Genomic DNA, 26443 nt, shown 5'->3' with positions numbered 1-26443 from the left:
AAGGGCCACGTTAATGGTGAGGACCTCCAGATGGACCTCATAAAATTGAGCAGGCAAAAAGGTGGCAGGTGGAATGTAGAAAAATGTATATTAATAAAAATAGGGAAGAGTAATCTAAAAAATGCTTACATGGTGCTAAATTGTATGCTTGTAATTACAATAGACTAGGGAATGTGGTGTCCTCTAATATCCCTAATATAACAGTCTCGGTTTATGGGGGACTAAGAGAGGAACGGACCAAGGAAAGTGGCCAGCTTAGTGGCATCTCCCTAACTTGCCTCCACCTATTTATGTAACTACTAAAGAACATGTGCAGGGCTAGATGGGGCCACTGGTCTCACACAGGGTTCCTTTCTTCTTTAATTGCAACGTGGATAGCAGACTGGAAGTAGTCTGAATAGGCAACCATTGCAAGCTTTTGCTTTATCTCATCCTGTCAAGAATTCCTCATTTATTTCTCTTTCTTCTTACACCATTTCTCTTAAATTCAACTGGAAGTGTTGGAAGAAAGATGTGTCTTGGAGGAGGATGAGGAACAAGTAAAGATTGAGCTGAAAGAGATTGAAGAACTTGTCAATCAAGTATCTTTCCTCTGGCCTTCTAAGTAAGGCATGATCTTATTCTGAATATAAATTTGATAGAAAGCAGAGACCCAAAGTTGAATCTTTGTCAAATTGTTTACATTTGCGACGTAAAAATAGTAAATAAACTGTGTGACTCTTAAGCACCTCAGATGGAATTTGATGTTACACTGTCAAATGAGCTTATCAAAAAAAATTCCAAGGAAAAATGTTCAATTTAACTTGCTAGTATTTTCATCAAATACACAGGAAAATATGATGTTTTCAGTTTATTGTTTGTGCCATTTTCCAGGTGGGTTGCATACCAGCAGAAACATTTCTGTGGAGAGCAATATGTATTGGAGAAGGGAAAATACAAGTGTTTCTTTGACTGGGGAGGATCCAGTAAAATCATTATGTCAATTCGACCTATTAAATTGGTGAGTTACTAGAACTTGTTAAAGGGAAAACTTAAAAGAAAGGAGACCTGTCGAGTTCAGAGCATACAAGAATTTTGTCATTTGGGTTGTGCTGTTTAATCAGTTTATCTGTTTACTTGGAAATAAATTAAAGACCCTTATGGATGACACACAATGAATCTGTTCAGGATGGAGACTGGACCTACTTTTTCTGAAATGGACATTGTGGACCTTTCTATCTGTTAATGAGAAAATTGCCAGGGAAACTTCATAAGAAGAACCTCCCTTTGGCAGACTGCATTCATGGAAAGAATAACCTGACCTGGAAATATTTATTTGCCTTAAAGCATAGTAAAATATAATATCTAACTGATAAATTCTCAAGTATTTTTATATCCATTATCTGGCCTGTATTATTATTGCGTAACAGAGCTCTGTAGTGGTGTTTTTTTTCTCTGTTTTCCACTGAAATATTTATAAGGTATATAGCAAATAAAAGGAGGAAAAATTTGTAATCCGTTATTAAATCCAAGGTAGGGCAACTTGACCAAACGGATTAGTGCCAGCACTGTCAAAGCCCTAATGCAAAACAAAGAAAATCCTCAGTAATGAGTATATACTAAATGATAGTACTGCACTGAAAACAGAAAAGGAACAAAGAGTTTACCTTATTTTGAAGAGCATGTGTTGAAAGAGGTGTCCCAATATTATCTTGAACTTTGTATTTTTTCACAAAATACATTTAAAATAAATACAGAGAAATTTACATGGACTCTAATCCATGTTATGTGAACTAATTAATTAGTTACATGAACTAAATAATGATGCAAGTTCTCTATGTGGAAGAGGACTGAACAACCAGGCAGTTAGTCATGACCTTCTAGGCATCTGATGGCAGAGGATGGAGGAAGAGAATTGTGCCAAGAGCATAGGAAGTGTGTGTCTCTGCTCTTGAATTTGTAGCTTACAATTTAAGGAACTTGACATGTGTTATAGGAAACTAATTGTAGTTAATTTTATTTGTTCATATGCATGTGTATATATTTATTATTGCAGGAACCTCTTGGAACGAATGAACCTCCACATTTGGTAAGCTGACATTATATAACAGTCTCTAGTACTAAACCACATTTAATAATTAAACACAGGTAATGCTGAATTTCTTGCTTCATTACTTCAGATGAATATCTCAGTATTATAATCTCCATACAGTACAGCATTGCTTGAGGAAGCTGGTAAATGTGTAAAGGCTGTTTGCCGTTGTTCCGTTCTTGGTTTTATTCCAGATCATACCCTTTAGTGTTCTGTCCTTAAAAACGCAAGCATTTCAGTAGGTTTTGAGTGACTTTGGATCTTTCTAGCTAGCTATTTTCCTATTCTTTCCTTCCTGTTTCTGGAAACTTGCTATCACATGCATTCATCCTTCTCTTTGTGGCATACATTCTTTCCATTCTTTTGTATTGCATGTGGTTTGTCACTATCTTGCCTTATGTATGAGGTGAAGAATAGCAAAGTACAAACTGCAAAAAAATGAATTGCACTCTTTAAACCAGCAGGTCGATCAACAGGGGAAGTTGGGATTTTTGTCTTACGTGTTGGTAACTCTGCTTGTCATGGTCTTCCAAGCATTGTATAGCTGCTCTTGTAGGAGTGGGCCCCACATACTCCATGCTTTCCTTTTCCTCCCAGTAATGTAGGACCTTCACTGAGCACATCTTGATTATAACAAAATTGAGATCATTCTCTTCTATTATGCATTCTAACAATTTCCCTGAAAGTTTTATCTGCCTTAGTGACAATTTATAAAGAGAAAAAGTAGTCCCTATAATTCACTTCTGTTTTCAGGACAAGTTAGTTTGGGGGTTGGCACTTCTGGTCTTTATCTTACAAGGTTGTGTTCCATTAACATACCTTTGGTGGTATCTTTCCATTAACATACCTTTGTGGTATCTTTCTATGTCTAAAACCTGCTCTGAATGTTTGTGCTCATCACCAAGGATGGTCTGTGTCTCCCACAACGTTCTTCCCTGACAGGGCTCTCCTTCATTCCTGCATTTGTGGTTTGATTTCTTCTTTTCTGTCCTGGAGTGGGTTGCTAGCATGGGTTATCTAAGTTGTTATATTGCTCTCCTTATGACATGCTTTTAATTAAGCAAGTTTGGAAAACTTTATTTTGGGAAACATGACATTTTTGAAAAGAAAGAGACTCTAGAACTCAATGACAGTTTTAGAAAACTTAAGTATTTTGTCATGTGGACATAATTTTGTTCTCTCTTCCTTCAATGAGTATAATAGCCATACACACGTGGGAAGTGCATGCATTGTGTTACTTAGCAGGTTGACCACACCCTTCTTTTTCTCTAAGTACTTTAGTTCTACAGTTTTATGATAAACCTAGGACTACAGGAAATGTTTCCTGTCTGAAGACATAATCGGTGTATTATTTTAGTCTTAAACACTGGTTTCCTGCCAGACCTATTCATATGGCAGTTTGCGGCCAAATTCAAAGACTTGCAAGTACATTCACAGTAAGGCCTTGGTAAAGGATACTAGGTAAAATAAGATAATGTAAGACTCAGATTAAACCAGTGGGATCCAAACACTTGAAAATAATTTTCTCTCTGTCTTCAACTCTTCTACTTTTTCAGCATTTCCAAAAAAAGTATTCAAGTGCTTTAATGCAGTTTTGCAGACCTTTAAGATCAATTTAAACTTTCGAAGTCTCAGTAAATTGTATTTATTGTCTTCCTGATTTCCAGTGATGTATCAAAAAATCTGCATCTGTGTGTGTTTATACACAATCACCAAAAAATACTGGTCTGTACCAGATTATGCTTTGCCTGTTCTGTTCTCGAGTACCATTCTGAATCCCATTTTTAAAAGATGATATCCTGATTTATTACAATCCTGATTTTCATAGGATTCTGTCCTAAAACTGGGGAAGGAAGAATGTCATTCATATCGCTACATTTCTTTTAGGAAGGGAAGTATTTTGAATAAATTTTTGTAAGGAAACATTTAATAATAGTAAATAAACTCAATAAGAAGAAGAAGTAATAGACAGTGTTTCAAATAAATATAAGCATTTTCCTATTCAAAGTTAATGAAATGTTTCCATGTATGCAACAGTCTCTTAGTTTGGAAATTCAAAGCATGGTGCGTATGAGCTGGCAAATCCTTAAGCATCCTAAGTATTTGACCCTTGAATAAGCTATACACCAGTTATTTTGAATGATTCTGTATATATTCTCCCACCTTTAATAACCATATGTCTGAGTTAAGGGAACTGTGTTCACTGTCTAAGAGAGAGTGTCTTTTTCCACATTGGTTTTTAGTTGTTATACAGAAATGGAAAAACAACTAAATTTTCTTTAATCTTTCAGTAACTGCCCTGACCTTTTACTCCTGCCAGGCTCTGTAATAAACGAAGTACATATGATGCAAGAATGACTGAAATCATCAATTCTAAAAAGCCAATCATTTTATTTTTTAAAAAGAAAACTTTGTTTCGTCCAGCAAGAACAAAGCCTCTTTCATTAACAGTTGACTTCAACAATTTAGGAAGCAGAGGGAACTGCAGTGATAACTTGTTTGAATTTCCAGCGTGCTGTTGACTTTTTAGGAAGCAAAGCCTTATAAAGTGACGTCAAATCCTGATAGCTGCCGTTTGATAATAATTGCAGATATGCAGTGTTGTCACTGAGGAGTTGGTACTTCATCTTAGCTTTTGTGAACTGAAGACCATCATTCATGACTAGATGTATTCTGTATAAAAAGGAGTCACAGATCTTTTTTTAAAGTGTTGCATAACGTCTGGCCTATGAAAGAAGGACTGTGTGTGCATATATTCCTTTATAAAAGACTTTAAGATAAGTGCATAGAAAATAGTACGTAGTTACAGCTTAAATAAATGCTCTGGGATATTGCAGTGCAATTATGTTTACAGAAAAAAATAGTTATACTTTAGCCATCATATTGTAGCTGATCTGTTTTCTTCAATTTTTAGTTCTATCATGCAAGGCTAGGTTAAACCTTTCTTGTGTTTTGTTTTTTTTTTCTTTTTTTCTTTTTTTCTTTTTTTTTTTCCAGCAAGAAACATATTCATTTCTTTTAAAAACATAGTCTGAACTTTTCCATAAAATCATTTGCTAATTCTTGTGTTTGGCCTTCTCTCTCAGTACTGGCAAGAGCATTTGAGTTCTTTTCTTTGGCAGGAAGCTAGGCCAATTTGGGGCATAAAGGGGGAATTAGCTCTTGCAACAGCCATAGTGTTTTTCTTCCATTACAGAATATGAGCTGTTCTCTTGATAAAGATAAATTTTGCGTTCTTTTTCAGCCTCTCTTTCAGGCTTTAAAGTGAGATTCAGTTACACAGTGGTAATCCAACGGTACAGAATTCTAAGTGACTTTCACTATAAGTCATAGGCTATATTATACTACTTTTTTAATTATCATTATTTTAATGTTTTTTTTTTTAACTGCAGTACTTTCTACCTTATCGTTTTTCAGGGTGAATTGAACACATCTTATTGTGGGGTATTGCTCAATGTTGCTGGAAGTTCTTCTTTGTGACATGTAAAACTATCTTAGGTGAACTTCATATATTGATGGTACATCTACCAAGCTGCACCCACTCGTCCCCAGAAATTCTCCTGCTGGTTCTTGAACAAGAAATTACTGCGAATCACTGGTCACAGAAGATTTCAAGGCACTTAGTCGATAGTAGCCTTGTATCTTTTGACCTATTCTTTCCTTTCCTGTTTTGAACCCTGTATTACTGAGAGTTATCTGCAGTTCAAGGGTACTTCAGATGGAAGATAACACCCTTCAGTCCTAGCCTTCTCTCTTCTCTGGGTCTTCTCCTACTGCATTTGAACTTACGTTTGATACCTCTGCATTAACATCACCGTAACAGTGTTAACATCATTAGCATCAGCTTTCTAAACCAGGCACAGAGATGATAAAAACACAGTATTTCTAATGAAGAAAGCAGCTATGGAAATGTAAAAGTTTCCCTAAGAATTCATTCTATTTATTGTATCTTTGTGAATTAAATGGATACATAAGACCACAGCTATCTTTGTTTACATTAACGGTAATGAGTTTGTTTCCCTTCTAGTCATTGGCTTTATTTTGTTTTGTTCTTGTAGCTCAAAGCTTTCAGTAATACACATTTCCAAGGAGCATGCATAGATTTCACAGCAGAAGTTTCTGATTTCACATCATTCATACCATGTTCTTTTAAGGTTCTTCGGGGATGGTAAGTCTGTTGTTTTACATGCCACCGCTTTAAGTAATATGATTTTTTTTTCCTACCATGACTTTATTTCAGATCATCAGAAGTGCATAACTCTCAAATTTCAAATTGTCAAAAGTGCGTAACACACTCCGATCATATTCCATCACGTCTTAGACCCTTTGTCTTGCAATGTAGCTCAGTAAGTGTCGTCCTGCCATTGATTTGGGAAGTATGCCTTTTGCTTTCCCTGTGGCAAGTTGACAGTTACTGTGACTTTTTTTTAACTCCCATTAGCATTTATTCCAGACTTTAAGAACTTCCATGCAGGAGAGGTATCTGCATTCCATTAGCATTGTTTGAGTCTGAAATTTCTATACCACGATTTGTTTTTGCTGCTTTGGTTGCTTTGTCACATAGCCTTTCAAGCCACCTTCATTCAAAGCTTAACAAGAACAAACAAATTTTTTTAATTCCTCACTTCCTTAGCAAATATTAAATCTTGAAAAAACTTACTGTTAATAAGCAGCTAGAGGTGCTAATCTTTTTTTTTTGCTACATTATTCTTACAGTTGGCTCCTGTATTACCAAGGGGAAATTGCTGACAATCACTGTGTGCTGGAAGAAGGCCTCTACGTTGACCTCACTTCCTGTGGCTGCCCAACTGCTACAATCAAATCCCTCAAGCCTATTGAATACGTAAGGACGTTATTGAAAATAATAATGCTTTGGAACTCTTCTCCTAGTCAGATGTCTAAAGCAAGTGCTTGTGTTAAACAAACTCCCACTCAGGGAAAAGAATGAAGTTTGTTTTCTTGGCTTATGGGATTTGGGGGTTTGGAACAAGTCAGGCTGTGTGCACACATGCACGCATTCACTTGTAGGCACACACTCTTGGATGCTTGTGTGTTCTGGGATGAAAGTTGCTGTCATTCATACAAGTTGCATTGTTTGGTGTTTTTCTGACTGAATTTTGTAATGCAGCTCAGCAAGCTTAGTACACAGTGAGATGTTACTTCTTGACATGCTGTCTAAGCATATGGGGCTGCTTTTATTAGGCCTACAGCCAAGGTTCAGTCTTAAAGCAAAGTACACACAAGATATGAAAACTGATATTACATGTTAGCATATACTTGCCATTATTCTGTTTAATTTACTAACTGTTCTTCAGATTTTTTATTTTTTTTTTAAAAAGGGTTTTATCTCCTAATGGCATCTCGAATTAGGGGTCAGTAAGTAAAGTGGTATAATATACCACATGTGGCCTGTGATTTGTGTATGACACGTCAGATAGTCCAGTCCAAAGCTCAGTTCTGGCCATCCTCTTTCTTAGCGACTCCTGATACACAAGGCAAGTACTTATTACACATGCACACAGTTTTCTTGTGACCTTCAGGTCACGTTGGTTGTACTACCCAAACAAAAATCTTGAAGTCAAGTGACCAATTGTAGCAGTAAGCTGAGATACAAGGTCCTTTATGGCCAGGAGATTGAACAGGAATGTATCCAGTACAAGATAGATTTAGCTTTTTTAGGTCTTGCTGTAATTCTGCCCATAGGACATATGCCTCTGGAATCTTGTTGTCATGTCTGTGCCTTTGTCCCATCTCTCAGTATGCTCCTATGCAAGAGCACAAAAGATAAGCTGGCCATAATGCTGTCACTGAAAGAGAAGCAAATACCTGCTCCGCCCACTGCTCTCCAGCACTGACCAACTTCACCAAGAGTCTTCCTCTTTCCCTGATCAATGAGTACAAACTCGGTCCATGTGGCACGGTGCCCTTTTCTGTAGCTTTTATGTAAGTAGGCTGTAAAGATTACTCAATACTTGAAGTAAACTGTGAATTTAAGTCCTTTTTTTCTGTTTGGTGCTTTTTTTTTTAAAACCTGTTCACAAAAACCTTGGTGGGAAGGATGTAGAGCTCAAGGCTGAGAACTGGTCCTTTTGCTAGGTTACACAGATCAAGCTGCATTGACTTCAGTGGAGCTATAGCTTCCCACCTGCTGAGAGCCTGTTTTGCAGATTAAAGATCTCCCTTTCATGTTAGAGTTTTGTGTTCTGCTCTGTTAAATCAGAATGAAGTTTTGACATGAAATGATAGGTCCCATCCAAATTCCCCAAGGTGTAGTCTCACAGGGAAGTAAGCGGGCAGCTTGGCGTAGTAGAAAGTTACTGGCAGCCTTTGATTGTCAATGGCCAACCCTGGGAGAAGTATGCTTGGCAGGCCATGTGTGGGAAGCTTACACATATCTTCCTGTGCTTTGTGTGTAGCTTGCACCTCTAGTCCAGTTCCTTTCTTGCAAATCGGAGACCTTATGTTTCTCAAAGTCCAGGCATTTAACAGTGTAAAATGCTACTGAACCACACCTGCTTTACAAATAGAAATGCACTCATGGACCCCTAACACATTGTGTGTGCTAATGGTGCAGGACAGTGTTCAGAGGCATTGTTTAGCACAGACGTGATGTTAAGCACGCAGCAGTAGGTTTGGTCAGTGGTCAGAAACAGCCGTAGTTAATTCTGTGCATTGTCCGCCATGCACTGTTCTTGGAACAGAGCCCTTTTTATTACAAAATATTTCTGTTAGCTCATTCAAGAGAGCAGCAAGTGTATTCCCAAGTGGAATTGTTGTATAGCATTATTGAATTCTGCTGTAACATTGGAACCCCTTCCATTGTTTGGGTTTAAATACTAGCCCAATTTGAGACTTAAGGTGTGTATCTACGATTCTGTGAGCTCAATAGCTCAGACGTGTGAGGAGAATGCGTAACCCTAATGATAAGCCCTGAATGTTCTCCTTTAAGGGACGTACATTTACTGCAAGCGTAGCTGTTGGAAGGACTCTTAGACTGCAGGGGAGCCCGCATGAGGTTTCTGCCTCCCAGATGTCAACTAGAAATAGAGGCCCGTGGCATTGGCAGAGGAATTAAAAATGATGTCCTTACCAGTACAAAGGGCTCATAAGGCGAGATCCTGACTGGCTCTTGAGAGCAGTTCATGTCCATTGACTGGTTGGTCCAACTATGTATTTTAGAAGTAGATTGTTTCAACCCATCCTTTGGGGTAGGAGGACAGATGTGCTGGGTGAAATGGGGACAAGGGATCTGGGTATTCCCTTTATAATTTGCAAATTTGTAATGATAATTAACTATATGGTATGTTGATATTATGCAGCTGAATAAAGTTCCAACCTAGGGACTTTATCAGCAGTATTTGTGTAAAAATATTGGTTCCTTGTGTGGGACTAACTCCAAAGTATTTGTGAAACCTAGCAGTTAGCATAGGTCAGTGACACCTGCAGGGTGTGTGCAGCATGGCTGGGCATCCACAGAGACTTCTGCATCTGATTCTACATCAAGGTGCCCTTTCTATTTCCATCTGTTTGGGTAGCTAAACGGAGCATCTAGCACATGGAAATGCCTTAAGTGTAACGTCTTGACTTTTTGCTTAAAACATGCAACAGTTTGAGAGGCCTTTTTAGATGTTGTCAGCTGCCACAAGATTCCTGAACTCTCCATTTTGGAAGGAGGGCTTGAGGACTGAAATTATTTATTTGTCATACTCCTTCACAGTATATAGCTTTATGAGCTGATGGGAAAACACTCCAAGATGTCAGTGGTATTTTTGTGACTGTATGAGGTAAGAGTAAAGCCTTAATCTATATGAAACAGGGTAATAACTTCTGCAAATCCTTGAATTTTTTTTCTTTAAATCAAGCGAAGAAAGGAAAGGATTTGAATAAATAGTTTGTTCGCAGGAAAATGAGGTTTTGATGCAAGCAGAATATTTACAAATATAGCAAACAGTTCTAAATAGAAAAAAAAAAGGTATTTTCTTAGAAAAGTAAACTTTTGGATTTTTATTTTGAAAATTACCAGAAATATAGTTTGCTTGTTAAAGAGCTGAATTGCCTAACAAAATGAAAAACGTTATTCTAAATCACTGAGTTGGCCCAATTAAAATAGAAAAAAAAAAACTTTCAGAGCAACACAAAATGAGTTTAACGAATTCGGATAGGAAAACAGGCTCAGACTAGTGATAGTCTGATTTCTTTACTGTGATAGTATTTTAGTTTGGCTAACTTTTGCTCTAACTTTTTGCTCTTGGAGGGATGCCTTATTGGTTCTTTCCTGAAAAACTGAGCTCTTATATAAATATGGCATGCTGGCCCCAGCCCTTCCCACACACAGTCCCCCATTTCTCATGAAATTCAAATTGACATGGTTACACCTTGGTTATATCCTCTTTTGTGCACTAGCGTCATAGAGGAAGTAAGTACACCTTTGAGAACAATTTCCTCTACCATTTGTTCAGGAAATAGCAAAGCAAAGTTACACAGGTTCATAAGGAGAGTGAGGAAAGCATTCCATAGTCCTAGGGCTGTGCTTCTTCAGTCATCAGTTTATTTTTTCTTTTTGTCGGGCTTGGACTGATTTTACTGACTGCAAACCAAAAGTGGTTTTGATATGCTCGAAACTGAACTGGGAAATTGGAATTTGCCTCCCTGTTCCTGACAGAGAGGAAGGCAAGAACTGTTTACAGTAGGCCAAGATGGGAAAGAGGTTCTTCTCTGAGGCATATAATACTCAAACTAAATATTTAGGAGGTCCTACCAGTTAGTTTTCTTCCCTGCTGTTCCATTTTGCTCAGACTGTTCTGTTTTGTCCTTCTGGGAGTTTTGTGTTGTTTTGGGTTTTTTTTTTGGCTTTTTTATTTTGGTTTGTTTGTTTTTAACAGTATAGGTTAATAAGAAGTTATACAGAAGAAACAAACCACTTCTGTAGCTTGATAATGAAAAAAACAATATCCTTTATTTTCAATATTCTATGAAGAAAAACAGTTACAGTACCCATGTATTAATCTAGATTGTAAGGTAAATAATACGTTACAAGGCCTCATTTCTTCAGAAAAGGCTTGCTTCTGAAAAGTCCAGAGTCTTTTTCATGTACTATTTTATAATGGGGAAAAAAGTGCTGAAAGGCCTATCTCACTGTAACGCATTTCTTTAAGTGAACAGGCAGTTACTTCAAAAACCACTTGCAATAGGAGGATACATATCTATTTAGCAGCAGTAGGAACGTTGGAATTCATGCAGCTTGCCTCTTATTGTCTCTTTTCATCTACAAATGCAAAATCTTTTAAAGAAGTGCTCACTGATGAAATTGTCTGGATTTATTGTTGTTAGCCACTGTGCAGGCAGGTGAAAGCATAGCACAGGTTAAGGGTTGCTGCATTTACAGCAGAGGTGCAGGTTTCCATACCTCCGTCAACAAGGACTTGCCTCCTGTACTGCCATGAATTCAAGAAAAGGAAGTGTGGGCTCCAAGTGTGGGCTGCTCCCCTGGCACAGCAAGAAAGCGGGTGAAATCAGCTGGGACATTTATAGGGCTGTGGTTACTTATTGGGGCATTTGTCCAGTGTTTGTTGCTTGAAAAGTTTTGGGGATGGAGATGCCTACAGGATGTTCTTACAAAGTGGAGTTCAGCTTTAGTTCAGCCTTTTCTCAAGCATGTTATTTCATTAAACTCCCCATAATATTTGATCTGGTGTTGTGTGGGTAGCAGGGATTGTGTTAACTTCATCCTTAAAGTTAAACCAGTCTCATAGCTTGTCAAACAGAATTCTAAATTTGTTTGCTAAAAACAAAAATGAGATGTGGGTTGTAGGTTGTGCAATGCCTTTTCTTTCTTTCTTTTTTTTTTTTCTGAGGCATTCCTTGTCCTTCCTCTGATCAATCACGATACTTCCCGTATTTCTATATTGCTTATCTTTAAGTTAAATACAGGTGTTAACTTATCTTCCCAGCATTCCTGTGAGGTAAATAATAAAATAAGATACAGAAAGCAATCAGTGTTTCCCAGGGCCAGGTCATGAGTCATCTGATGTGGCTGGGGCTGGACCATGGGTGTTCCTGTCTTCCAGCACTGCATTCGTTTCCCTCAGCCAGGCGTCCTTCCCACACCGAGGGGAGTAGCCAGTCAGGCACAACTTCAGCAAAGACATTTGAACATAATAAGCTAGCCAAGACTGAAAAATAAAGATTTTTCCAAGGATGTTATAATACAGCTATTGAAGCTCCTCCAGTTAAGATCTGGCAAAGGCTGTTTGCAGCAGGTCAGCAGGGCCGCAAATGGGGAAATGTCCCAACCCTTGTCATGACGGGCTTGCAGTCATGTTTTAGTCCTATGGATTTCTTTCTTTGGCTTTACTGGGTTTTCACATTCAAATTCTCAAAATCTATGTTTGCCAAAAGTGCAAGAAAAGTATGTTATGGGGGTGAGCCCTTCTCAGCAGGATGATTAGTAATAATTTTGACAAAATTCATTATTAAAATTATCCGTATGTTATCTTTAACTAAAACTATAGTTTTTTTTTTATTATAAGCATGTGTGCAAATCCCCATGTGCACTTGGTTTTCAGCTGTAGCACCTTTTGGTTAACTTCTTTGTACCTCTACACTATTTTATTTCCATGAATCAGGCACCTAAGCCTTACACTGCAAGGAAAAGGCATTTGAAAGGAAGCTCACCTTGCACTGATCTTTGTTTAGTATCAAATGCTTCAGGGCTGCTTTTGCAGTTTTTTTCTGAACTGCAAAAGTATAAAATTCTGTTCTGAATTGTGAAAAATTGTGGTGCACAGCTTCTCTCCATTAAGTGAAGGTGGAAGTCACGCAGGGGAAAGTCCGAGCTGAACTAAACGAAAGACTTTTACTGTGCTGATTTCAATGGCTTAACTTTCAGCTTCTGAAATCACAGTGTGGGGAGGGAAGAAGGATTTGTCGTTTTCCTTGCACGATAGGGTGTATTAACCATAGATTACCACACCTGTTAAGTAAAGAATATCATTGTTCTTAAAAGCTCACAAGGGTGCTTCTACCTTGAAAATACTATGTAAATACAGCCTTCTTTAATCACTGTCCTCTTGAATATATTAAATATTTTCAAGTTTCTCCCTGAACACTGACACTGGCCTTAAAAACGGCAAAAACAAAACCTGCAAATCTATTGGTGTGGGTGTAAGCAAGGCAGTTAGCTCCTTAATACACAAAGATCAGATTAAATGAATTTCTTAGTGCTTTATCATTCTTGCAATTGGCAAGCTTTCCCCAAAGGATGTCATTTCAGGTATTTTCCTTGAAATAACTATGAAAGGAAGCCAAGGTAGTCCTAACCTAGACATGGGACTGAGTTGCCAGTTGTGAGTGAAAGTAGATGCCTTTAGCTCACCTTTCAAAATCGGGGACTGGAGTCCATCTAAGCTAGTGCCTTGCTGTGAGGTATCCCCTCTTGTATTCTCTGCCTGGTTGCCCTTCCTCTGGCCCTTGGAGATACACATTCTTCTGTGGTCCATCAGGACTGGGCCGTGGTGAAGTAAGCTGATCAGCTTGTCTATTGGTGATGGCTCTTCAGCCTGAGAATGGGTGAAAATGCACCACAGTGTCCTGCAAGGAAGGTGGCAAGCAAGATGTCTCTGTAGGAAGTGTAATAGCATAGCCTCAAAACCTTGTTTTTTACTGTTGATAGTTTCCATGGAGCTAAGAAAACAAAATCAGAGAAAAAAGCCAGGCCAAGTCACTGCTGCCAGCTGTTGGTGTAAAATGGTATATATAAAGTGAGTAATCAGCTCGTTGCTCTATATTTGGTTATGGAAATATGAGAGCTTCGGTGCTTGAGACAGCAGCATGTGGGTTTTTTTCTGTGCTTCACGTCTGCACCAAGACCAGTGAAGTCCTTTTAGGTCTCACTGGAAAGGGTGATATCAGTCCTTGTGATCAGCTGTCTGTGTGTGTGTCTTAGATGTGATGTCTGCTGCGTACTGACAGACTGGGACTCTGAAAAACCTGATGGCTTTTGCAGGCCCATCAAAGTTTAAACAGGTCTCAACTGTGTGAGACCTGTAGTCATTTTAATTGACTCCACCTGTTTGCTGTTCAGATGCTTGGTTTATAAATGGATCTGCTGGATCAGATGACTGGTTCATCTAGCACAGTATCCCAGTCTCTAATGTAATGGAAAAAAGCAAGATAAATGTTAGACTTCGGTAGCAGTGTCTAGCAGCAAGGATGCCAAATGGTGTTTCCCATGCCTTCTGGTGCACCTGTGAAAATTCTCCCTTTTGGACCTGTTCTGGACACGGCTTCTGGTCTCCACTCAGGTGAAAGCTGGAGCCAAGTGAGTAGGCTTCTTGCAGACTGGAGCGCGGTGGTAGCACCTTGCTCAGCAAAGCGAACCAAGAAGTAGCTGCCTGCACTAGATCTGTTGGTCTAGATTGCAAAGTAAGCCTTTAAACACACATCATAAATTTGACCCATTTGATATACCAGAAGGCATATGGGAAGAACAGGCATTTCAAAATAAAGACAATGATGGGTTTTAATCTCCTTCTGTTTTGTAGCATTAGTTTTGTAGGAGTGTAATAGGCTTTTAAAAAATCTCTGCAGGTGGATGATCCCAAACTCTTTAAAATGTCTCATCAAACTCCCAGTCCGTGGAGTGTAGCATGACTTATGTTGTCTCTGCAGTGGTCAGTGGAGGAAAGCAATTTTTCTGAGGCAGGATTTGAACAACCAGTTACATACCAAGTGCACTGAGTCAGTGCCAGTAAATTTGTAAGTGCTGAATCACAACTGAGCTCTTCAGAGATACTACAATACATGTGCCTCTTCAAACATGAAAGTTAGGTTCTCTTAATTACTCAGCACCTTCATCTACTATAATTCAAGATTTTGTTTCATTCATTCCACCTGGGGCCATACCTTTGCTGCAAAAGAAATTCTTCCTTTTGCACTGAGCTGGCTATCTCCAGTTAACATCTTCTAAGAACAAGGTGGCTTCCCTGGAGAGGCTGCTAATTGGAGCAGTTAGTCAGACCTATTCCCTCTTCCTTTGCCAGCTGCATCAAGATATAAATTGCAAGTGCTTACGATTTCAGCATTTTTCAGCTGTAAAATGCTGAAAAAACATACAAGTGTTCCTTGTACTAAGGCACAGACTTTTTACAATTAAATCTTTTCCCCCTCTGCTTTTCTGCTGATCTTACAGCTGTACCACAATTTTATGCAAACTGATCTTTTTATTTGCTTTCATAAGAAATCTCTCAGCTGTAGAGAAAGACAAAAGTGAAAAATGTCGCAATTCTAAACAAGATTGAAGCGGTTACTAATAATGTTAAGTTTTCATGGTTGTCAGAAGAAAAATAGAACTGTCTGTTAAAAACATTGAGAACTTTGTAGTTTTGATGCTTTGAGTCCTTTTCAATTTGCAGATCCCTAAGATTTTTTCAGTGAACAAACCACTGAATAGCTAATGTAAGTCTCGGGACAATAGACTTGTGTTTTGCCTCACTACTATAGAAGCAATCTGCAGATCACCCTGAAAACTACTACCATAACCTGTTCCAGCAGTAAATAAACTGGATTTTTGAAAAGCAATCAAGAGCCTGACAATACAGACCAGATCATAGAGAGTTTTTTCAAATGCAAACAGAGGCTCCTCTGCATCTCTATGTGACTCAGTCTCTGGCTTGTGTCAGTGGGGAACTACACTCTGATGACAAAGCCACTGATAAATCCAGTATGTTTCAGCTGTTTGTGCTTTGTTGGTAGATGCACTTTTTTTTTCTTTGCTGCTACATTTGCTGAGGGAGCATGATCTAAACCAAAAGCATGTAGAAATGAAATCAAAGTGGCAAAATGTGTGTACCATACTTAACAACTGAAGTTAACTATGAGTAAAATTTTGCTTTTTTCACCCTCCCCCAAGGTTTTTGCTGAGCCCTCCATCAGTCTGTTTGCTCTGGAATGCTGCAAGGGCAGAGAGCTGCACTTCACCAAACCCGTCAATTCCGTTTTGAATGAGGATCTTCATTTTTACACTCAGTCTGTATGGGTGAGAAGTGGATTGTGAGTATGGAAGAAATATTCTTGATATTGTAGGAACTAATACTGAGCATGTGTTTTCTCACAATTGCTGCCTTTTTTTCATAGGATGCATTTTACATTCTGTTATTTTAAGACATTTCAAAATCCTAAAATGTTGTTGAATGCTGGATTCACCTTTTGTACCAAGACCTGAAATGAACAAGAACTCTGGGCAGGGGATGCATTTTTCCCCTGTTAAGAACCATCCTTTTATCCCTATGCATAATGAACAATAGAGCCTGTTGTTCAAGCCAGGAGCCAAAAGTAGATCAGTTTTGATTCCTGACTCACAAGGACAGGTAAACTCAGTCTGCCTTTATTAACTGGTTGTAAAATACCTGCTGTAAACTGAAGTGATTTAACATGAACCACCGCAGTGGTTCAGTGAAGCTTGACAAGCTGTTTAGCTGCCACAGAGTCAGTGACTTGTGAGAGAGGCTTGGGGCAGATCGGACAGCTGGAGCAGTAATTTGCTTCTGTTGTTAGTTTAACCGCCCCCCCCCCCATGACTGATTAAACACCCAGCCTCTTCTGTGAAAACCATCTTGCATCTGCGGAAGTGACCTTCCAACCTTTCCCTTCTCCCCATTTCACCTTCTGGAGAAGCTCCCAAGTATTCTGTCTTGGCCAAGTTTCAGGCCTGCACTTCGACAGCAGGAACAAAGAACTTGCCGAGTCTTGCAACTGGGGCCGACTGGAAACTGCTGTTCTTCAAATGTGACACACACTTCCTGCGTTCATTTTTAACCTTCTTCCCACCTCTTATGGCATTCACATACACAAGGCTGTAATTGTCTTCAGAGGTCTTATGGGATGACACAAAATCATGCAAAATTTGAACTAATTAGGCAAGGAATTCATGTAGACTGTTTGTTCACTGCTTACATACACCTCTGTTGTGATTCTTGCGATGAATTTTGCAAACTCATTGAGTCTGTTACCATGTAGAAGTTAAAACCTGTCTATAGATATGTGCTAACACTGCTGCATGCTCCTCTGATTCTTAGAGGTTGGTACAAAGCCTAAGCCTAACCTAGCTGATGCTCCAGAGCACTGCGTGTGGACTGTTTTCTTTCAGACATTTCACACAAGCTTTTTCTTGAAACATTGGCTAAGAATTGACCCTCCTTTTCTGTAAGAACAGTCACCAGCTATTGACTGTAGCAGTGGGCCCATTTCACTTTCACCACAGAGCTTTGTCAATTTACTATGCATTCTAGTCCCTAGCATCTATGCCGCTTCAGTCCTGAGCCCATTATGAAAATACATAGAGTGAGTGATCATCTGCTGCTGTTGTCTTTAGGTGCCCCAAATGGCAGTGGCAAGCAGCTGCAGTTTAAGACTGAGAACAGCATTCATGTTCCACATTGATCTGTGATGCTAGTTTGGAGGAGGAAAGTCTGTTGCTGAGAGTAACACCTGACTTATTTCAGGTGGGAAATACCTCTATAGAGGTGTTACACTCTGAAGTGCTTCCTGTGGGGTAGTATCTCTCTGTGAGCTTTTTCTGCCATCTCATCAGGTGTGTGGCTGTAAAGGAAGGGTGAGGGCTTCAGGACCACATAGTAGAAAAGCACGGGAGAGTAATTGCAAGGTTCCAGCCCCTTCCCCACCTTCCTGTTTGTTCCTGAGCATCCCAGCTGGGTTAGCTGGTTCCTGTCTCTGTGAAGAGTCAGGGCAGAATGAAAAGGTGCTTGGCTGGGCTTTCTCTGAGTTGCTCACGGTGTTCCCCAGGAAACAGACCTCCACAGTCTGTTCTCATCCTACACTGCAAATAGATAGCTTAAAGACCAAGGGTGTGACAGGTGATTGTGGGAGACTTCCAGTCCTAGAGTGTTGGTTTGCCTTATCTGTAACCAAGAGTTCAGGAGGCAGATTAAGAGGGTGTTTGGGCTCCTTGCCCTGAAGCCTACTGTCAGCTTTAAACAAATGACAGAGTAAGATTTATGTCTGTGCGATGGCATCTTGCTCCTGTGCTGAGGTATGAGGATCCTTCCCGAGCCAACTGAACACCTCAGTGAGAAATGACACAAGCCTAGGTTGTGGTTTGCTGAAAAGGGCTGGGGACCGAGGTGCTCCAGGGTCTGAGAAAGACGGAATAGTGGGGGCTTGCTGGTCCACGTGAGAGCCCAGATAAGTTTTGTCAGTGTCAGCAAATACCAGCATAAACATATGCTTTGACAACAGAAACTGATTTCGAATGAGACTGTTCAGTATCCCAAGAAAAACATTAACAGTGAATTTTCAGTGACTTTACAGGAAGTATCACAAGAAAAAAGTCAGAAATATGTTAGAAGTACAAGGAACGCCTAGTGGTTGTCAAGCTGCTCTGAATACCTGTTATTCAGGAGGTATGTGACTTAATTTGAAGAAACAGTGGTAAGGTCTCACTAAGGGACAGATCACTGTTGGATGATTCCTCCATGGAGGCTCAGCCTCCTAAAAAGCTGGCTGGCTGCTCCTCCAAGTTATGCGCAATGGGGAAAGTAAATTACAGGTGCTGTGAGCACTGTTTGTGGATGTTCTCTCACTGACTTAAAACAAACAAAGAGTGCAGCCATCCCTCAAGTTCTTGGCAGCTGACCTGTAGAACAGGTAACTGGGGAAACCAGTATTTGCTTTGTGTTCCAATGAGTTAATGAGTCAAACATTTAGGTTCACTGTCTGCACAACAATGTCCTATTGATTCAAACAAAACTGATCTATAATCCTGAGGCTGCCTTTGTAAGCAGCAACACACTAACTACTGAGCAGATGTCCGGATAAAAAGGATCTGTATGTGCTGGCACTTTAACTCTGTTAAATGTTTTGGCCATGTTCACATGCAGATATGTTCACTATAGTACAGTCTGCTACAGCAATTTATGGGTTTTGGAGTAAATATTTTTTATGTATTTTTATATTCCAGACAAGTGGATTTTTTTTTATAGTTTTAGTTATTATAAAAGAAAACACTGATCAAAATCCTCTCATAATTATTATGTACAACCATGCAATGCTGCTAGTACTGTTGTCTTGACGTGTGGCTTCCCGGTTTCCTAATGCACGCCCACTGCAACCTGTAGTAATCCCATCTAGGTTCTCAAATTTGAGATTCTCAAATTTGTGGGAGAAGCTTGGGGAAGAAGGGAGAAGCCTACAAGTCTGAGGTAAGCAAACAGCAAACATGTCTTAATTTAGACAGAAAACAGCTAAACCATTAAAACAGATGCTATTCTGGGGCATGGTAATGCAGCTTTGCTAGTGTCCCTGCTGTGGGGAGGTCTGGGGGCTTTCAAGAGCACAGTCCTGAACATAAGCCCCTAGTTTAGTTTTGTTATAGTTAACATGTAGTCTTTCACGTTCTGTTTTCTGTATCCAGGTGGATTGCATATGAAGGATGTAATTTTTTAGGAAAGCAGATTCTGCTGGAGCCCAGTGAAATTTCCAACTGGCGTGAATACAGTGGCTGGAAAGTCATCGGCTCCCTTCGTCCTGTGAAGCAGGTACTGTAAGACTGTATAGGGACTTGTGCACCTGGGCAGGGGCAATCCCAAGCACAAATACAAGCTGGGTGGAGAATGAGAGTGAGAGCAGCCCTGATGGGAAGGACCTGGGGGTGTTGGTTGATGAGAAGCTCAACATGAGCTGGCAATGTGCACTTGCAGCCCAGAAAGCCAACCGTGTCCTGGGCTGCATCAAAAGAAGCCTGACCAGCAGGGCAAGGGAGGTGATTACACCCCTCTGCTCTGCTCTTGTGAGACCCCACCTGGAGCCCTGTGTTCGGCTCTGGGGCCCCCAACATAAAGGGGGGTTGGAATTGAATAATCCTTAAGGGACCCTTCCAACCCAAACCATGCTGTGATTCTATGACTTTGATGGGGGTTAGTGCGAAAGTATCAGTCGTACCACTGAGTATAATGCTGCACATCGTACTCCTTAAATCAGGCCAAATGATGATAGCCAAAAGGACATACCAGAAGATTACTGTAGCAGAAAATTCCTCCACTGGCAGTTACTGAGATCTATATTAGGTTCCTAAAGGAAAATAATTCCTTGTTTCTTGGAGTCAAATTTTGCTTTTCTGAACGGCTCATTAGCATGTTCTCTAGATATGCTATTTTTACATTTTTGTAATATAAAAATATAAACATATAATGAGAAAACCAATTCTATATTGGCTTGTTTTATAATTAACATTAATGGAAGCAAGAACAAGTTTGCTGTAGCCCGAATTTCCAAAAGAAGCAAAGTTTGTGCAGTCCCACCAAGGTTCTCCATCCTTACTGCACACCCAAGCAATGCCAATTTCTAATTCTGACCCTTCACCTTTCCGAGGGGTGTCAGGTAATCAGGGACACAGATGAGCTCTAAAACAGCCAAAGCACATGCTGCTGTGTGCCCAGCCGCACATAGCTGTGGGAGCACTGTGTCCTGGAAGACAGGGAAAGGGAGAGTGGAAGGGAATGTGAGCAGTAACTCCACAGAAGAGTTTTCGGTAGCTCTGCTGCTCACAGAATAACTTGTCTCCACTTCATGACGAATGCTGCTTTATTTTTAAATAATAGATTCAACTGGGGAGATGTCACAGTGAAAAACACGATCATCTTTACCGTTAGTTATGCATTATATGCTTCCCCACTGGAAAAGGAAAGAAATTTTAACAAAAATGATTTGTTAGTCTAGGAAGTTGACAGTTCCCTGGAATTCCTTGGAAGTGGTAACTACCAAAGGATCCCATTTTGGCTCTGTTTTTGCAAATAACAATAAAATAATTTGTGCTCATCTTAAAAACAGAATTCTCTCTTCAGACACTAATCTTAAGAGCTTTTGTATTCAGTAGCATCCTTTTTTATATTGCAACAGTGAGCAATGTTATAAGTAGTACCTCAGGTATTTTGCTGGGGTTTTTGGCATTTGGAGTTTGTATGCTGCTTTTTGTTTTTGTTTTTATTTTAAATCCTGCAGACAAGGCTTCCTTGAGTTTGTGCACTCTGCTGGTCATGCTTGACACTTCTGTGGGAATATGTTAGGTTTTCTTTTTTTTAGACTGGAATACTACTACAAACTTGTTACCACTTTGTATTTCCTCCTCCTTTCTGTGTCAAGTCTGCTGGTGTAATAGGTACTGCAAGAAAAGCTAAACACCTGAAACTAATGCAAGATGAGACCCAACAGTTTTGCTCAGTGACCTTCCAAATATGATCCCTTCCCTGTAAAGAATATACAATATATATATGAATACGTGGATGAATATGTTATATGAATTCATGGATGCTTGGTAGGATGGAGGCTTTATTGTCTCTTAATGTAGGGTTTGTTTTATTACAGAAAAAGGAGGTTCAAAGCTCTCAGAAGAATTTGGCATGTGGGGGGAGCTGCCCTTTATAGTTCCCTTTCCTTTATTTGCTCCAAAATCTGTGAATAATGGAGCAAAACCACAAATCCTGTAGTAGCCCTACAGAATCTCCTTATTTTTTGAGTAAGCTGAGTAAAAGAAGATGCCATTTGAGTACCCTCTTGTCTGTGTATGTTCAAAAGCAATGGTGAAACTTCTCAGTTAATATTCCAGTTAATGGTGTTGAAGTTGCTGGATAGGTGACTCAGCAAGTTCTGTGTTCAGAGAGTAAAAAGCTTGTGCATTATACCCCATTTACTGGCCTTGGAGTGAATGAAATGTGAACTAAAGCTATTTGCATGTCACAGGAATTAGTTCTATAGACAGAAATACACTTAAATAAAAACTGCTATTGCTGCATGTAGCTGTCTGTCTGCATGTGAAAAACATTTAGTGTTGCCTTACATGCACATTCATTTCCACTAAAAGTATTTTACATAGTCATCTGGAACTGGGGAATGCAACATATACTTTAGAAAACTAATGTAGGATGGATGGGAGGCATTCTGGCATCAACTTTTTGAATCTGTGTGGTGTTAACTGTCTTCCTTCACACCATTTCAGCCAGCAGTGTACCTCAGAATCAAGAACCGAGCCCACGGTAAATACCTGACAGTTGCTGGAAGCCTAGCAGATATAAGAGCAACATCAGTGTGCGTGTCTCCATACAATGGCAAGAATACCCAGCTCTGGCACTACTGTCATGGACTCTTCAAATCCAAGGTGAGTTTCCAGATGCTGGAAGTGGGTTGTAACACCTGGATTTCTAAAAGAAACTAGCATTAACACCTGGATAGCTTTTGGCCTCTCCTAGGCACGTTGAACCAAAACTTCTATAACCTACATCTTCCTACTGTGTATAGACAGATGTACTCTGTCTGCTTTGGCAAATTGGACAATATCTGTCTAATGGCACTGATGTTCTTGTAAGTAGGAATCTGTTTTTTGTCTAAAGTCTCACATTTAAGAACATTTATTATCTCTAAATAGTTAGGAATTTCTCTGGAAAGGAATACACAAAGAAAGGCTGTGTTTTTGTATTAATGCTGCCCTTGATGGTCTGTTTTTAATATAAAAAAAACTGTTGACTTAACATAAGAAATAACTAAAGTAACAAAGACCACCTTCTGTGATTGGGCAACTAGTCAATTGTTGAATAATCTGTTCCTGGCTTACTCGCCTTACTTACCAACTATAGCATGATTACTGTAATATTTTCAGGGCCTGAAACAGAAGTAAGTCAGACACAAAACTGAAGCTTTGTGGCCTGGATCTCACTTTTCTTCTTGCTTCTTAGGCTAACAATGCCTGTCTGGATGTCATTGGTGGCAGAGACGTGCCTGGAGCCAAAGTCGCACTCTGGGCAGAACATGGGAAGGAAAGGCAAAAGTGGAGACTCAACGAGGATGGAACCATCAGTTCATACCTCAGCGACCAACTGGTGCTTGATATTAAAGGTATATAAAAAAACAAACAAACGAAATCAACCCTTACATGTTCTAAATGCATTTAGGATTGTGGCCAGTTGCAGTATTCCAGCTCCTTTGTACCTATGGTTAAATACTGTATCCTGTCTTGCTAGTTTTATGTTCAGTTGCTTGACAGTGTGACAAGTCTGGGGGGACCTTACTGTTTGATCCCAGAGGTTTACTTTTATCAAATCAGCTATTCTACTTCAGGGAATTCAGTAGCACTGATAGTAAGAAATGGCAGTTACAGAAGACACAACAGTGGTGGAAAAAACACCACCACAGAATAGGTGTGCCTAAAAGAGAAAAGTGCTTGCTCCTAATGTTTTCAAGCTGGTGAGAATTCTCATCGCTAACGTCCAAGTCGTACTGACCCATCATGGTAGAACAACCTCACTGGAGACTGCCTGTTCCTCACGCACAACTCGTTCCAGCCCCGCTGCTGCTGCTAAAGTTTTATCCCCAAGGAAAAGTGGTGGGACAGTGACCTTACAGTGTCTGGTTATAGGCTGGGGGCTCCATGATGCTGCCTTCTCAGATGGAAGAACTAAGTGAATTAACTGATGGCCTAACACCCCTGCAGGGTGTACAGACCAGGGTAATGGCACACCCCACATCTGAAGTTATCAACCTTTATAGTAAGTGTCCTGCTGGCCATTACAGATCTGACCTTTGCACCTCAGACTTGCTGATAATGAATTCTCAGCTCAGTGATTTTAAACTAATAGAGCATTTCTGGCTTCCATAAGTAAGGAGTTAAAGCACCATTATTAATTGATAAATAGTGACTACTAAGCGATTAGATGAGAAGTGAAATCCCAATTGGTAATACTGATAGCAATTCTTACAGTATCTGAAAGCTGTGCTGCCTAGATCACTGCACAATGTTGAAGGCTGGAGTGGGGAGATACCATTTGATCGCTTTTTAGAACACGCATTTCTTTTAGTGGATTTTTATTTATGGCATGGTACAAATGCACTGTTATTTCTATGCTACATGTAGTCAAAGGAGAGAAATTTTAAAGACTTCATAAATCTGGGGTCTGAAATGGTTATTTTATGCCAAATACCCCATAGCTGTAATTCTGTGTATTTTCACTCTAGCAACATGTAAGTTCAAAAATCCACTCACATAGTAGGATCTCAGGATCTGCCAAAAGCAAAAATCTCTTTAAAGGTGCTTTTTTTGTGCACAAAGGTATATTGAGGACTCAAGTTTTTGGTGGACTCTGCTTCTGAATTAATAGAGTTCCTCAGGGCTTAAGTTGATAAATGACAGTTTGAAGGAGACAAACAGTGATGGAAGGGCAGACAGTAGCCTGTCCCTCATAGAACGTCTGTCTATCAGCTAATTCTCTTCTTAGTCACATTTTTAAAGATTCTATTGAGACTTTTCTGAGCTTTTCTTTTTTAATGGTTTGCCTTTATGAATTTGTTTTGTTTTTAAGGAGGAAATTATTATGACAAGAATCACATCATTATGAATCAGCCAGTAGAGGACAAACATTCACAAAAATGGGACATTGAAATATTTTGAGTAAAACCCACCACACAGATGGACCTTATGTTGTTTATTAACATCTGGAGGAAAAAACCTACTACTGAAGTCATGCACCACTGGAACCTTATGCAGCAAATCCTCTCTGCTTTCATTTGTGCAAAGCACCAACTCCTAAAACAACTGGATTTTGCTCAAATCTGAAGGATGTGAGGGTGAGCTAATTAATGTCTTTCCACCGGGACTGTACTCTGAGCTGATTCTTTTAGAGGCCTCTCCTATGAAAGTCGCTGTTACTTTTCATCTGAAGTATTAAAGTAAATGCAGAAGGCTAGACAGAAGTTTTGCAGGATATGAACTGCAAGAGATAAGATGGAAAAGACTCTTTAGAAATGTTGTCTTTTCCTTTCTCTCAAAAACTGATGAAAGCTCACTGAAGCATGAATGCACTAATGAGCCTGAAAGAGGTTGAGTTGGATTTTTATGTCCCAAGGGAAACAGTTCAGGCTCTAAGCGATCCTGAACCTCAAATCGTATCTCTTGCTAAAGTGCAATTTATTTTGTTCATAAAGACAACTTTGAACTGGAATTCCCAGCTCAGTATATGAAATGGGGCAATAATGAAAATCTGACTGTTACTTTCCTAACGTTACTGGTAGGCCTTTATCTTCATTTGTTTTAGCAAGACCAAATTTCCAGATTTAGGAACTTGTTTTGCAGATCCATGGGCTGTGTCCAACCCGTGAAATTGTGAGTAATCCCTGAAGATCACTTTTAATACATAGGCATAGATGCATATATCAAGAGAATCAGCTATCTTGGGTCAGGCTAGATTTCTACAAGGGCTTACTGAATTTAGAACAGTGATGATTTTACTCTAGCTTGTTCTCATGCATATAGACTAATTTAATACAATATAATTTGTTCTTGAAGCCATGCCTTCCTTCAGAAGGTAACTCACCAAGTGCTAGCAGCCTGCATTCCAACTTGATTAATGTCAAAAGAACAGTGTAACTGTATTTTAAGGTTCCTCTGGCTCATCAACATGTCCATCTTAGCCCAAAGGAGCAGGAATTAGACTAATGAAGACCAGTCCAGCATGCTTGCAGTTTCCTCAATTTCAGCAATATGCAGCCATCCCACCTGCTGTCACTTAAGGTAGGGAAGAGAAAAATACTTTACTGGACTGCAGTTCTTGCAGGCTTGTAATAAGCATGTTCCTCACTCAACACGGACAAATACGTAAGGAACTGCAGACACTTGTAGGGCTGTTAACCCCTCAAGTGGAATAGAAGTCCATTAGTTCACTGGTATCTTCATTTTGCATGTCACTAAATTAATCTACTTTATTGAATATGTAATTTTTTTTCCTTATTTGTATATTCAGGGTATGTATTTCTATAACTATTTAAAGAGTTTAGATTAGTGAAAAACAAAGCTATTTTAGTTTCCAAAAGCTGTAACTATTCCAGTGCACCCAAACAGGATTCATCCTTAAGCAAATAAAAACCCATAACCCTATTTGCCACAGAAGTAAAATATATGGATGTCTATTTTTGTATGAAATGGAATTCTATATAGAACTATTTAAAAAAGTCTACTTGCACTTAACTTACTATTTTACATTCTAAAATTATCATAAATCTGCTGTTTAAATAACAGATTTCCAAATGTATGTATATATTTTTACAACTAAAGCACTTGTTTTGCTTTTTTTAATATGTCAGTATATCATGTTCTACATGTGACTTGCTTTCTATATGCAATTTTAAAGCCTGTGTAAAAAGGTCTAGTCTTTTAAATCAAGAACAACTAAATCATATTTGGTGTGCCAGTGTTATATAACCAAGTAAAGAAGGCTTTTGTACTTAAGAGATCTTGAATGTAAAATGCTAAGCATGTATATTTTAATTGTATAAAACTTTTTAGGAGGAATCTTTTGCCTGTTGGTTTCTTTTTAA

General features: G+C 39.3%; 1 protein-coding gene across 3 annotated transcripts in view; it reads left to right on the top strand.

Moving 5' to 3' along the window:
* The window catches only part of CRYBG3 (crystallin beta-gamma domain containing 3), a 94017-nt gene extending 67603 nt beyond the window's left edge, over positions 1–26414 (top strand). For all 3 annotated transcript variants that reach the window (XM_083820682.1, XM_083820684.1, XM_083820683.1), the window contains 9 exons: positions 874–1000; positions 2036–2068; positions 6130–6239; positions 6788–6914; positions 15981–16120; positions 19500–19623; positions 22080–22238; positions 22813–22972; positions 24433–26414. In XM_083820682.1, the coding sequence (XP_083676808.1) occupies positions 874–1000; positions 2036–2068; positions 6130–6239; positions 6788–6914; positions 15981–16120; positions 19500–19623; positions 22080–22238; positions 22813–22972; positions 24433–24521 (1069 nt within the window). In that variant the 3' untranslated portion in view covers positions 24522–26414. The remainder of the gene's footprint in view (positions 1–873; positions 1001–2035; positions 2069–6129; positions 6240–6787; positions 6915–15980; positions 16121–19499; positions 19624–22079; positions 22239–22812; positions 22973–24432) is intronic.
* Positions 26415–26443: the final 29 nt, after the last annotated feature.

This window comes from Anser anser (genome assembly GCF_964211835.1).
Source record: "Anser anser genome assembly, chromosome: 1".
NCBI lineage: Eukaryota > Metazoa > Chordata > Aves > Anseriformes > Anatidae > Anser > Anser anser.
The sequence above is the reverse complement of the archived record's forward strand: the minus strand, read 5'-3'. Positions and strand labels throughout refer to the sequence as shown.